Source organism: Schistocerca piceifrons, chromosome 5 (assembly GCF_021461385.2).
Source record: "Schistocerca piceifrons isolate TAMUIC-IGC-003096 chromosome 5, iqSchPice1.1, whole genome shotgun sequence".
In the NCBI taxonomy this organism is placed as follows: Eukaryota; Metazoa; Arthropoda; class Insecta; order Orthoptera; family Acrididae; genus Schistocerca; species Schistocerca piceifrons.
The window spans coordinates 626,678,524-626,691,563 of record NC_060142.1 but is presented as its reverse complement, the minus strand read 5'-3'; the positions used below and the strand labels follow the sequence as shown (position 1 = coordinate 626,691,563).

The window sequence follows — 13,040 nt, the reverse complement described above, 5'->3', positions numbered from 1 at the left end:
CACCAACGAGGTAACCTGTCCATCGGGGAGCGGGAAGGGAGCGTGATAATCAACGGGAAATGGTCACTATCACAAAGGTCGTCGTGTGGCGACCAGTGTAATGAAGGGAGGAGAGAGGGAGAAGAAAGAGAAAGATCAATGGCAGAAAAGGTACCATGACCAGCACTAAAATGAGTAGGGGAGCCATCATTAAGAAGGCACAGGTCGTGGTCTGCAATAAATTGGTCTATAAGAAGACCTCGTCGAGATGGAAGAGCACTGCCCCACAAAGGATGATGAGCATTAAAATCCCCAAGGAGGAGGAAGGGAGGATAAGTTGCTGAAGAAGGGTGGTTAAGGCAGCAGGTGTAAGTGTCCTGTCAGGAGGGAGATAAAGATTGCAAACTGTGACTGCAGGGTCTAAGTGGACCCTAACAGCAACCGCTTCCAATGTAGTTTGGAGAGGAATCCACGTGCTAGCAATGTCTGTACGGACCAACGTACAAACGCCACCAGAAGCCCGCAAGGGTCCGACCCGATTTCGACAGAAAACACGGAACCCACGGAGGGTCGGTGAGTGAGCATCAGTAAAATGAGATTCCTGGAGAACCACACAAGCTGCAGAGTAGGACGAAAGAAGGGATTTCAATTCCGGAAGGTGACGATAGTAGCCATTACAATTCCATTGGAGAACCACAGAATGATGGGTTAAATGAGGGCGGAACACGCTAAAACCAGTCATACCGCCGGGTCCCCACCCGTCACCGACAAGGAGGGGGCGACATCCATGAACGACAGGTCAGAATCCGGTTGTGAAGTCGGGGAAGGGACCTCCAGTGACACCAGAGGCTCTTTGTCCCGGGACTTATGTTTCTTCTTCTTTTCAGGCTGAGAACGAGGAGGGCTGTGTGGCATAAAGGAGCCAGCTGCAGCAATATCAGGAACAGAAAGAGACCGGGTGACCTGCGGGCCCACAGCCCACGGCTCTCGCGGTCGCCGCGCGGCAGCAGACCTTTGACCTGGAAGGTGCCGGGAAGGGGCATCTCTGGAGAGGTGCCCTTGACCGGCAGACGCCGAAGGAGTGGGACACTTCTCCGGCTGGGGAGGGGGAGCAGCGCCCAGAGGAGAAGGTGTGGGAGCCGCAGGGGAGGGGGGGAGGAGAGGGGTCCGGGATGGGGGTAAGGAAGGGGGAGGAAGGGGTGAAGATGTAACCAAGGCGTAACTAGATGTCATGGACACAGGGTGCAGTCGTGCATATTTCTTACGGGCCTCTGTGTAGCTTAAACGATCGAGGGACTTATACTCTTGTATCTTTTTTTCTTTCTTATATACTGGGCAATCTGGTGAACGTGGAGAATGACTACCATGACAATTTACACATACAGGAGGGGGAACACAGGGACTCCCCTCATGGAGTGGACGTCCACAGTCACCACAGAGAGGGTCCTGAGAACAGCGAGAAGACATGTGGCCAAAACGCAAGCACTTAAAACACCTCATAGGAGGTGGGATGTACGGCTTCACATCACAACGATACACCATAATCTTAACTTTCTCAGGAAGGGTATCCCCTTCAAAGGCCAGGATAAAGGCACCAGTATCAATACGATTATCTTTAGGACCCTTCTGAACACGCCGAACAAAGTGAACACCCCGCCGTCCGAGATTGTCCCGAAGTTCCTCATCAGTTTGAAGGATGAGGTCCCTGTGAAAAATCACACCTTGTACCATATTTAGAGACTGGTGAGGGGTAATGGACACAGGAATTGTGCCAAGATGGGTACAGGCACAAAGGGCCGCAGATTGGGCAGCTGAAGCAGTTTTTATCAGCAACGAACCCGACCGCATCTTGCTCAGGGAGTCCACTTCGCCGAACTTGTCTTCAATGTGTTCCACAAAGAATAAAGGCTTGACACTGGTGAAAGTATCCCCATCAGTCCTGGTGCAAACTAGATAACGGGGGAAAGGTTTTGCCCCTAGACGACGGGCCTGACCCTCTTCCCAGGGGTTAGCCATGGAAGGGAAGGCCGGAGGGGCAAGAGAAGCAGCACTTGAGGAATCAGTACCACGCAGAGAGACGGCCGCAGAAGAACGGCCAGAGTTTTGGACCCGTATGCGTTTCATCTGCATAGCGTCCGCCCTGATACCACCCACTCCGATCAGGGGCTCTCCTCACGGGCGCCACCCAGCCACAGCAAGGGCCGTCTGGCACGGCGGCCATTGCCGGGAGTTCCGATGCTCCAGGATGACGAGCAACCACTCCAAGGCATGCATGAGGAGGTCACAGCTCAGGTATCAGAAGTGTGATCCCTGTGTGTTCAGGGGGCTCAACCAAAAGGGTACATAGCGACCCCACCACACGGGCTGGCTACCGTGCTGGCTATGCACCCTAGCATCAAACAACGACGTGAAAGAAAAGGTGGAATGTACTAGGAGGGCGCACGTCGGAGACACTAGGTAAGGTGCTCTTCCCCAAATGGCTCACACTACGGAGGAGAAATTTTGTAATGGAGGTCAAACCCCAGAGGGGGACCAAGGAATGCCAAAAGGAGGAGACGATTACGCAACAAAGCCGGAGTGTAAAACCAACAGAACCAAGAGGATAGCGGGGCCAACATAAACAAGGACACCAATAGACGGAGAGGAGAGGGCGAGGGGAAAGGAGCATGGAGGGGAAAGGAGGGGAAGGGAAAGGAAATGCAGCCCGGGAGAGAAAGAAGGCTGCAATGGCTCGGGGCCCCGTGCTCGCCACGCACGTATCCACAAAAGAGTTGTGGACCCCCTGGGGGGGGGACAGCGTAAGATGGATGGAAATGCAGACACACAAAGCAGCCATAGTATAATTTCCAACAGACAAGGGACTGGTGCCAACGAACGGAGCAGGGTAGTTCGATCGGCACCCTACGAAGTACCATTGAGGACACTTAGGACATTGAGGAATAGCGTACAGCGGGCCACCAGGTAAGGCACATGGGAGGACCAAGATTGTTTACTATCAAGCATGAGGTGCAGGAACTTTGTAGTGTCAGTGAATGGAAGGGCAACAGGCTCAAGACATAAAATGGTGGGATAAACCAATTGCACTGCCAGAAATTCTTACAGATGGTTTTGCCAGTGGAAACACTAAAGCCATTGTCGGAGTAAAGACAATCATGACACCACTTAAGAAGCTGCTCAGTGAGATAGGTCCATAGAGAACTGCAATAGATGGTAAAATTGTCAACAAAAAGGGAGCTGGAGATGCCCACTGGGAGACGGGCCATTATAGGGTTAATGGCGGTAGCAAAGAGAACAACGCTCAGGATGGAACCCTGAGGTACACCATGTTCCTGGACAAAGATGTCCTGTCCGACATGGCAGAACCCATATGCACCTTGAAAACTCTATCATTTAAAAATGCCTTCAGGAAACAGGTGAGGCAGCCACAGAAGCCCTATGTGTAAATAGTACAGTGGATACAAGTTCTCAAGCAGGTGTCGTAGGCCTTCTCCAAATCTAAAAACACGGCCACTGTCTGGGATTTCTGCAGAAAACCCTTCATGACATGGGTGGACAAAGCAACAAGATAGTCAACTGCACATCTCCGCACTCTAAATCCATATTGTGCATTCATCAGTAAATTACGAGACTCTAGCCACAATACCAGCAAGGCATGAATCATACATAACATCACCTTGCAAACGAAGCTGGTGAGAGAGAGATGGGGCGGTAGCTAGAAAGTAGTTTTTGTCCTTACCGGCGTTAGATATGGGTATGACAGTGGCTTCACATTAAAATCCGGGAAATGTGCCCTCTGCCCATATGCGGTTGTACATGTTCAGCAGAAAGGGCTTGCCCCAAGAGAAAGGTGCTGCAACATCTAAATGTTGACACTCTCTGACCCTGGGGTGGAGGATCAGGATGAACAGAGCACGATCTAGCTCCCTCCTAACAAAGGCGGCATTGTGGCACTCTCAATTCTAAAAAGAGAAGGGTATCGCACGAGTCGCCCCGTCATTTTTGATGGAGGAAGGCAGGGTGATGATGGGAGGAGCTCTGAACTTCCTCAAAATGCGACCACAGGTGTTAGAGATTGCAATAGGGTCCTCGATGACACCGTCTGCTACTGTCGGGCCGGAAATTGCCGAATGGATCTTTGTCCCAGAGAGCCGTCTGAGGTTGGCCCACATGACAGAGGAAGGGGTGGAACTGTTAAAAAACTAGTGAATGAATTCCAGCTAGCTTTTTTGTTATCCCGAAGAACATGACACTTTGCATGCATCTGTTTATAATTAATGTGGCTCGCCATCGTAGAATGGCTGTTAAAAATGCAGAGTGCACGTCTCCGGGTGTGAATTCTGGTGTTCCACCAAGGAACTGGGACACAGCATGGTAAAAAGGAAGTGCGATGAATGGAATGTTCCCAGCAATAAGGATAATGTTTATGAGATATTCCACCTGGTCATCACAACTGGGTAAATCTTTTTGTTTGTAGGTAAACAGGGAGGAGTGAAGCTCCCAGTCAACCTTAGTAAGCTGCCATTTGGGTGTGCAGGCAGGTGGAGTAGGAATCAGCAAACTGGTAGCACATGTGAAATGGTCGTTCGAGTAGGCATCAGAAAGAACAGACCCGTCAAGACGATGGGCAAGCTGGGCAATACAAAGGGATAGGTCGTAATAGGAATAGCGTGCGAGGTGTCTGAAAGGAAAATGGGTGCTCCAGTGTTAAGGCAGAAGATGAGTTGATTAATAGATCAGCCAAGATTGCACCTCTGACAGGTTCTGGGAGAATCCCAAAGGGGAAGATGCGCATTAAAGCCACTGAGTAGCAGAAATGGGGGAGGTAGCTGCCCAATAAGCTGAAGGAAGTCTGCCCTGATGACATCTAATGACAGAGGGACATAAATGGTACAGAGGGGGAACTTCAGATGAAGAAAAAGCAAACTACAATAGCTTGAAGATGGGTAGTCAGGGAGATGGGTTGACTATGAATGTCACCCCATATGAGCAGCATGACGCCCCAGGAGAGGGAATGCTGCCTTCAAGGGAAGGTCAAAACGAACCGGGAATAAATGTGAAAGCACAAAGTGTTCATGAGAGCACTATTTCGTTTGCTGAAGGCAGAGTACAAGGGGACACTGTGATGCTAAAGGCAGCCGTAAATTCTCTGTGGGACCAAAGACCGCGAATGTTCCATTGGAGGAGAGTCATTATGAGATGTAGGTAGGTCACCTTGGTGCCTGCCAAGTACAGCCTGTGTAGAGTCACTGCTACAGGGCACAGACCTAGAAGGATCCTGCTCCAGGGGGTCCACAAAAGCACTGGCTTGCTTGTGCTGTCTGTATAGTCCAACACTAAAAAACCAGTTGGTGGTGCACACCGGCGACACGCAGGCTGGCCTGGTTAAGGAATCACATGGCAACATTGTCGAAGAGAGTCTTCGAGTCGACGAAGGGGAAGACCATTTGCCTTTAGTGGACTTCTAGCCTTTCTGATTAGAGGGCGACTCAGGTGTTGTATGGCTGGAGGGATGTAGGACGTCTTCACATGAGTACTACCACTGTCCTTTCCGGCCTACCAGTTTTGTAGCTGGTGGCTTTGCCCTTGAGTTGAGAGTTTGACAGCTTGTTGCACAGCTGGACAGGTGCAATGCTACCTTGACAATGGGCAATTTCATGCCCTCAGAGCTGAATTGGAGGTCACATCTTTGTGGCCATGTCCTTCATGGAGCGAGGAGTACCAAGAACATAACTATAGGCACCAGACGGGAGAACGCAGGGTTTGGAACTAGCCAATAACTTGCGAACGACTGGATAAGGCACTTTTTGCTTTACCAGGTTCTCTTTGACAGCCTGCTCATCAAGGAACACGGGACAATCCTGAGAGGAGGAGGCATGGCCACCACTGCAGTTGATGCAGCAGGGAGGAGGAGGCAGACAATCAGCCTCATGCACATCCCTACGACAGGTCACACATTTGGCCATCTGTCGACAAGACATTCTAGTGCGGTTGAAACGATGACACTGGTAGCAGTGCTTTGAGTTTGGAATGTATGGCTGGACTTTGAATTTCATAGCCTGCTTTGATCTCTGACAGAAGCCTCCCTCTATCAAAGGTGAGAAAGAGTGTGGGTGGGCACTAACGAGGAATCTACCTTTTTCATCGCTCTATGGACAGCAATGACACCCTGACCAGAAAAGTAAGATTGGATTTCCGCCTCAGACCGTCAAGCAGCCTGGTGTAAATTATTCCACGGGAAGAATTCAAAGTCCGATGGGCCTAGACACACCAGTTTTTGTGCTTTAGAATCAGAAGCAGTCTCCAAAAGCAAAGTGCCATTCTGTAATCAGGAGCAGGATTCCGCAAGCCGGCAATTGCATCATCACCTTTCTGAATAATGAACGGATTTACTGTGGCAAAGGACTGACTTATCAGTACATGAGACCACAAGGAACTGTCGTCTAGCTGGGAAGGTCTTTCAATTGTTAGCCTCATTACGTTTATGTTTCGTAGACTGCTTGGGAAGATGATTGGCTCATTGCAAGAAAATCCCCACGATTGCAGCGTCTCCAATGGCACACTCCTTCGAAATGGGTGCCTCCTCCGTAAGGGGGTACACCCGCTTTAGGTCATGCCTCAGGTCACACCTTCCGAACACCTGACCAAGGGACCAATCGGAAATTTGGGAAGGTTTCAGCTCAGGCAATCGCCGCTTCCTGGGCCTGACTTGTACCACGAGGTACGTGCAAACTCTACATGTTGACCCAGAGTTGTATGTGTTACCCAGTCAACCGTTACATGTCAGGCACGTGGACCGGCCTTCAGGAGTGCACACACAGTAAGAGGAAAAACAGGAATCTCAAATGCCGAAGCTGAGGAACAAAAGGAGCAGGGAAACAAAAAGTAAAAGGGATTGAGAAAACAGTGGTGAGACAGTCCTTATGTCAGTGACAGACAAAGCAGAACATTCCATAAACACCCCAGACATGCAGCATGGAAGGGAGAAACGCATGCACGCACGCAAGCAGAGAGAGAGAGAGAGAGAGAGAGAGAGAGAGAGAGAGAGAGAGAGAGAGAGAGAGAGAGAGAGAGAGAGGAGGGGGGGGGGGGGGGGTTTATACACATTCACTGAATGAATTAGCACTCAACATTGTCATATTTAAGATGGTATTACATACATTTCTAACTCTTCCGTTGCATTTTGCAAGCGCTCTGTCATAAAATTTAGTCTCTCTTTTTCTCTCTTCAAGCAAGCTGAAGACCTGGCTTCTTCTGCTTCCTTCTGCATCCTTTCAACTCTGTCAAGCAACATCGTTGTTTTACTGATATCTCTAAGGTTGTATTTCTGGAGGAACAAGTAAATGTTAATCTACTGTTATTTCTTTCACACTACAGAACCTCTAAAAGAGAAGAAAGTCGCATCTACTCACCATCTGATAGGCAACAAGATCCTCCAATGCATCCTTTGATTTCTCTTCCAAATCATATACACTGAGACCAAGCTTTTTCAACACAGACTGGATTTTCTCATCTGAAAATATGGAAATCAAACCGAAAATATTTTTATCATTATCTTACCACGAATAGATACTGTATGGTACACCAATAGGATTAATCTCGTCTCACTTTACAGTGGTCTCAAAAGTTCAAAATTAGTTTGTCTGCCCAGTATTCTGTACTTTTACAATTCTGAGGAGTTACTAAAATTACCTAGAAATGCTTCTAGGCAAAGACATTTATGCAAGTACAACTATAATCTGAACTGCCATGTCCCACTGGAACGTAATTTCCATGAAAAAAGTGGAACTTAAGTACCTAAACTAAGTTACGCCAGCTTCTCATCACCTCTCAAAACCAAGGTACCATTTACTCAATATGGCACACATCTGTTGAGAGATACTGTACTCCTTTTCTAGCCAGGGAACAAATTCTTAAATGGAACATCACTGGCTTTCTTTCACAACAGTCATCATGCTGCTTGCCTGGGCTACCTAACCCAGGCTACTGCTCTGGTTGGTTGGGGGGGGGGGGGGGGTAGTGGCCAAACTGCTAGGTTATCGGTCCTCATTCTGATTAAAATAATTCCACAAGGGTGGGAGTAAAATAATCGAGACATACAAAACACAGCTGGAAGAAAGAACACCACAAGGATGACAAAAGGGCAACAAGCACTACAATGGACAAAAAACCCCACAGAGATGCAAGAAACATGAAGGGATCAAAACAAGAGAGCAGATTACCATGGCTGGCTGGCGATGAGAATGAAAAGGAGAAGCCAGCCACTCTGCAACACAGTGAAACCTCCACCCTGAAGGCACTAGGGTGGAGGACACGGGAGGGGGGGGGGGGGGGGGCAAAGGACATACACTAAAACTTAGATCAAATGACAAAAGCCACCCTCATGAATAAAACGTAAAAACTAAAACTGCTGTTGAGGCATTGTCGCCCAACACCAAAGGTAGCGTGCTGGAAAAGTTAAAAGTCCGTGGCAGAGCGGCTAAAAGTGGGCACTCCAGCAAGAGGTGGACGACCGTGATTTGTGAGCCACAGCGACACCGAGGTGGATCCTCACGATGGAGGAGGTAACCATGCGTTAGCTCCCTATGGTCAATGTGGAGCCGGCACAGGACAACTGATTACCTACAAGAGGACCGCATGGAAGACTTCCACACATTCATAGTCTCCTTAATGACACGCAGTTTGTTGTGCATACTGTTAGGCCATTCCATCTCCCAAAGCTGAAAAACCCTGCGGCATAAGACAGAACGCAGGTCAGTTTCGGAGATGCCCATCTCCAGAAGTGGTTCCTGTGTAGCCTGTCGGCAAGTTCATTGCCAGGGATTCCGACATGTCCTGGGGTCCACAGAAACACCACTGAACGACGGGACCATTCCAGGGCATAGATGGACTAATGAATGGACGCTACCAAATGGTGGCAAGGGTAGCACTGGTTGACAGCTTGTAGGCTGCTCAAGGAGTCAGTACACAGGAGAAATGACTCGCCAGGGCACGAGTCAATGTGCTCAATAGCACGAGACATGGTCGCCAGCTCTGCAGTGAAAACACTGTAGCCATCTGACAAGCAGTGCCGTTCAATATGTCCTCCATGAACATATACAAAGCCTACGTGACCGTCAGCCATTGAGCCATCAATCTAAACCACTTCACTGCCCCAGTACACATCGAGAACTGAGAGGAAGTGATAACGGAGCTGCAGGATTAACAGGGTCCTTAGGGCCATGTGAAAGGTCTAGAAGAATCTGCGGCAGAAGTGTACACCAAGGAGGTGTACGTGAATGGACGTCGAGGAGAGATGGTAATGGGAACGACTCGAGTTCCGACAGTAGGGACCGGACATGAACCGCAATCTTAAGCACTGACCTGGGCTGCCGATGTGGAAGACGAACCGTCATGGTTGGGAAAAGGTGACAGTAATTTGGATGCGCACGAAAACTACGGACATGTGCAATGTAGCTGGCAAGCAGTTTTGCACGCCTAACCTTCAATGGAGGGACTCCAGCCTCCACCGGGACACTGGTCACCGGACTCTTTCTAGAAGTTCCTGTCGCTAGGCCAACACCATAGTGGTGCACTGGGTCGAGTAAACACAATGCTGAGGGCACTGCCGAACCGTAAACCAAACTACCATAGCCAAGGCGGGCTTGAAGAAGGGCTCTGTAGAGCTGCAGCAGTGTAGAGCGATCTGCACCCCAATTTGTGTTGCTCAGGCAGCAGAGGGCATTGTGGTGCTGCCAGCACTTCCGCTTAAGCTGACGAAAGTGAGGAAGCAGAGTCAATTAGGGGTCAAAAACCAGTTCTAAAGATCTATGTGTGTCCACTACAGTGACTGGATCGTTGTTAAGGTAATGTTCTGGTTCTGGATGAACCGCACGACACAGCTTCCTGTAGGCGCCGCTCAGCAACACCAGTACTGGAGGAGCAGTACGAAATACAGAAGTCATTCACATACAGAGAAGGTGAGACCAATGGCCCTACAGCTACTGCTAGACCGTTAATAGTCACTAAAAATAGAGACACACTCAATACAGAGCCCTGTTTAACGCCGTTCTCCTGAATAATGGGCGAACTATGGGAGACACCTAAAGTATGGAGTGACAGGAAGTTTTGGATAAAAAAAATCAGGAGCGTACCCCGGGGACCCCACTCATACAATGTCACCAGGTTGTGTCATATGCTTTACACAAGTCAAAAAAAGACAGCAACCAGATGTTGGCATCTGGAAAAGCCTGTTCGGATGGTAGTTGAGGGACACAAGTTTATCAGTGGTAGAGCGACACTGGCAGAAGCCGCCCTGACATGGAGCCAGTAGGCCACAAGACTCCAGGACCCAACACAACTGCCGACACACCATACGTGCCAGCAGCTTACAAAGACCAAAGAAAATAGGCGAGGCTGATGGGCAGGTAGCTTTCCACGTCAAGCAGGTTTTGACCGGGTCTGAACACCGGAATGATGGTGCTCTCCCACCACTGTGACGGAAAGATGCCATCGCAGCAGATCCAGTTGAAGATGACGAGGAGATGTTGCTTTTAGTCAGACGAGAGATGTTTAATCATCTGACAGTGGATCCGATCCTGCCCAGGAGCTGTGTTGGGGCAATGTGCAAGGGCGCTGAGGAGCTCCCACTCTGTAAATGGGGCATTTTAAGATTCACTGTTGCGTGTAGTGAAAGCGAGGACTGTTTTCCATCCGCTGTTTGAGGGCGCGAAAGGCTGGGGGTAGTTTCCTGAAGCAGAGGCTTCAGCATAGTATTCAGCAAAGTGCTCTGCTATTGTGATTGCGATTACATTGGTAGATAACACGCCATTGATGTTAATGCCCTGTTGGGGGTCTGGTACCCAAAAAGATGTCTGATCTTTGTCCAGACTCGAGAAGGTGATGTATCGCACCCAGTGGTTGACATGCACCCTCCCACTCCTGTTTCAGTCATTTTATAAGCTGGCTAATGTGTGCACAGAACTGCTTAAAGTCTATTACATGCTCTAGGGAAGGGTGCCACTTATGTCTCTGTAGAGCTAGCCAATGTTCTGCAATTGCCTCAGTGACTTTCCGTGACCACCGAGGGAGTGTCTTTCACTAGAGGCCCCCTAAAGAATGAGGGATAAGGTTTTCCTCCGCAGAAACGATTGTTGTAGTGACCTGCTCAACAACATCGATAGCACCATGTGGGGGAGATTCAGGGTGACATCAGAGGTGAAGGCTTGCCAGTCTGACTTGTTTTAGCTCACCTGGTTAGGCATCCGTGGGCATGACACCAGGGGAGTGACAGGAAGATGGGGCAGTGGTCACTACCCCACAGGTGGATAGATGGGAAAAGGCCAGGACTGCAAACCGAGAGATCAATGGCCGAATATGTGCCATGTGCCACACTGAAATGTGTGGGGGGCACCTGTATTTAAGAGGCAGAGGTCGAGGTCGAGTTCGAGTTGTGACAGTAAATTTTTGACATCTCTGCCTCAGCCAGTAAGCACAGTGCCACCCGACAAGGGGTTATGGGCGTTAAAACCTCCCAAAAACTGGAAAGGTTTAGGGAGTTGATCAATCAGTACAGCCAATACGTTCAGGGGTACCACACCATCTGGAGGGAGATACACGTTGCAGATAGTTATTTCCTGCATCATCCTTATCTTATCCTGACAGCCACAGCTTCAAGAGGGGTTTGAAGGGGTACAGGTTCACTACATAATGAGTTTAGGACATAAATGCAAACTCCACCTGACACTCTAGCACTACAGTTCCTGTAATATCCCTTATAGCCGCAGACGGCAGGGGTCCGCATTGACGGGAACCAGGTTTCCTGGAGGGCAATGCAGAAAGCAGGTGTAAAGCTTAACAGTTGCCGTAACTCAGCCAGGTGGTGGAAAAACTGCCAGAATTCTACTGGAGGATTACGTGATCATGAGACTGGGAAGGCATGAAACACTCCCTGAGGCATAGACTGCCTCATGGTCACCTGCTGCCATCAGATGAGTACCTCTGATTGATGTCCATTGTGTCTGAGGGCCCAGCAATATCTAGGTCCTAAGTGGACGCCAGAATCACCACCTCATTCTCAGACACAACTTGTAGGTAGTGGTGATGTGGGTGCCACTGCAGTGCCTTGGTTCTTGTGGGTCTTTCTTTTTAGGTTTTTCTTTCTGCTCCTTACGTTTGTCCAGCTGGGAGGGCTCCAGCAATTCAGTCTCAGGCACTGAAGAGGACCGTGAAGCCCTATGACCTGTGGTTGCTTCAGCCATTGGCAGGTGTCAGCTTTGCCACTGGTAGGAACCAAGGAAGGGAGTGACCCAAGGGATCCCTTCCTTGCAAGAGGAGCCACAGAAGACTTACGCTTCTCCGACTGAGAAATAGGGACTGATGTCCCCCAATTGTCGGGAGGGTTTTGCTTCTAAAGTAGGATGCGCAGGAACAACAGGGAGGGAAGTGCCTCCCACCCTCAAGGGGGCAGGTGGAGTCTGACAGCTCCGACAGCCAACTGTACGTGGTGGAATGGAAGGTGGCAGAATCACTGTAGTAGCAGCGGCGTAGGTTGACGTCATATGCACAGGATGTAGCCTCTCATTTTCTCTTAGCCTCAGTGTAGGTCAGTCGGTCCAGGTTCATGTATTCCATTATTTTTTCTTTCTGGAGAATCCTGCAGTCTGGCAAGCAAGGTGAATGGTGCTCTCCACAGTTGACACAGATGGGAGGTGGGGCACAGGGAATTGGGATGTGAAGGATGTCCACAATCCAGACAGGTGACGCTCTAAGTAAAGCAGGAAGACATGGCCAAACTTCCAGCACTTGAAGCACCACATCGGGGAGGGATATATGGCTTTACATCACAGTGGTATACCGTCCCCCTGACCTCAGGTAATGTGTCACACTTTAAAGCCAAGATGAAGGCACCAGTGGCAACCTGATTATCCCTCAGATCCTGGTGGAAGCTCTGGAAGAAATGGATACCTTGCCACTCTAAATTGGAGTGCAGCTCATCATCAGACTGCAAAAGAAGGTACCTGTGAAACTGATACCCTGGACCATATCTAAGTTCTTATGGAGATGTTGGAAACAGAAACGTCCCC

The 13,040-nt window shown here is 49.5% G+C and overlaps 1 protein-coding gene across 1 annotated transcript in view; it reads right to left on the bottom strand.

The window, feature by feature from the left end:
- LOC124798229 (chromosome partition protein Smc-like) overlaps positions 1-13,040 on the bottom strand; it is a 64,310-nt gene that overhangs the window by 15,443 nt on the left and 35,827 nt on the right. Inside the window, exons 4-5 of the mRNA XM_047261543.1 lie at positions 7,389-7,489; positions 7,137-7,303 (exon numbers count right to left, since the gene is read on the bottom strand). Coding sequence (XP_047117499.1) covers positions 7,137-7,303; positions 7,389-7,489 — 268 coding nt within the window. The remainder of the gene's footprint in view (positions 1-7,136; positions 7,304-7,388; positions 7,490-13,040) is intronic.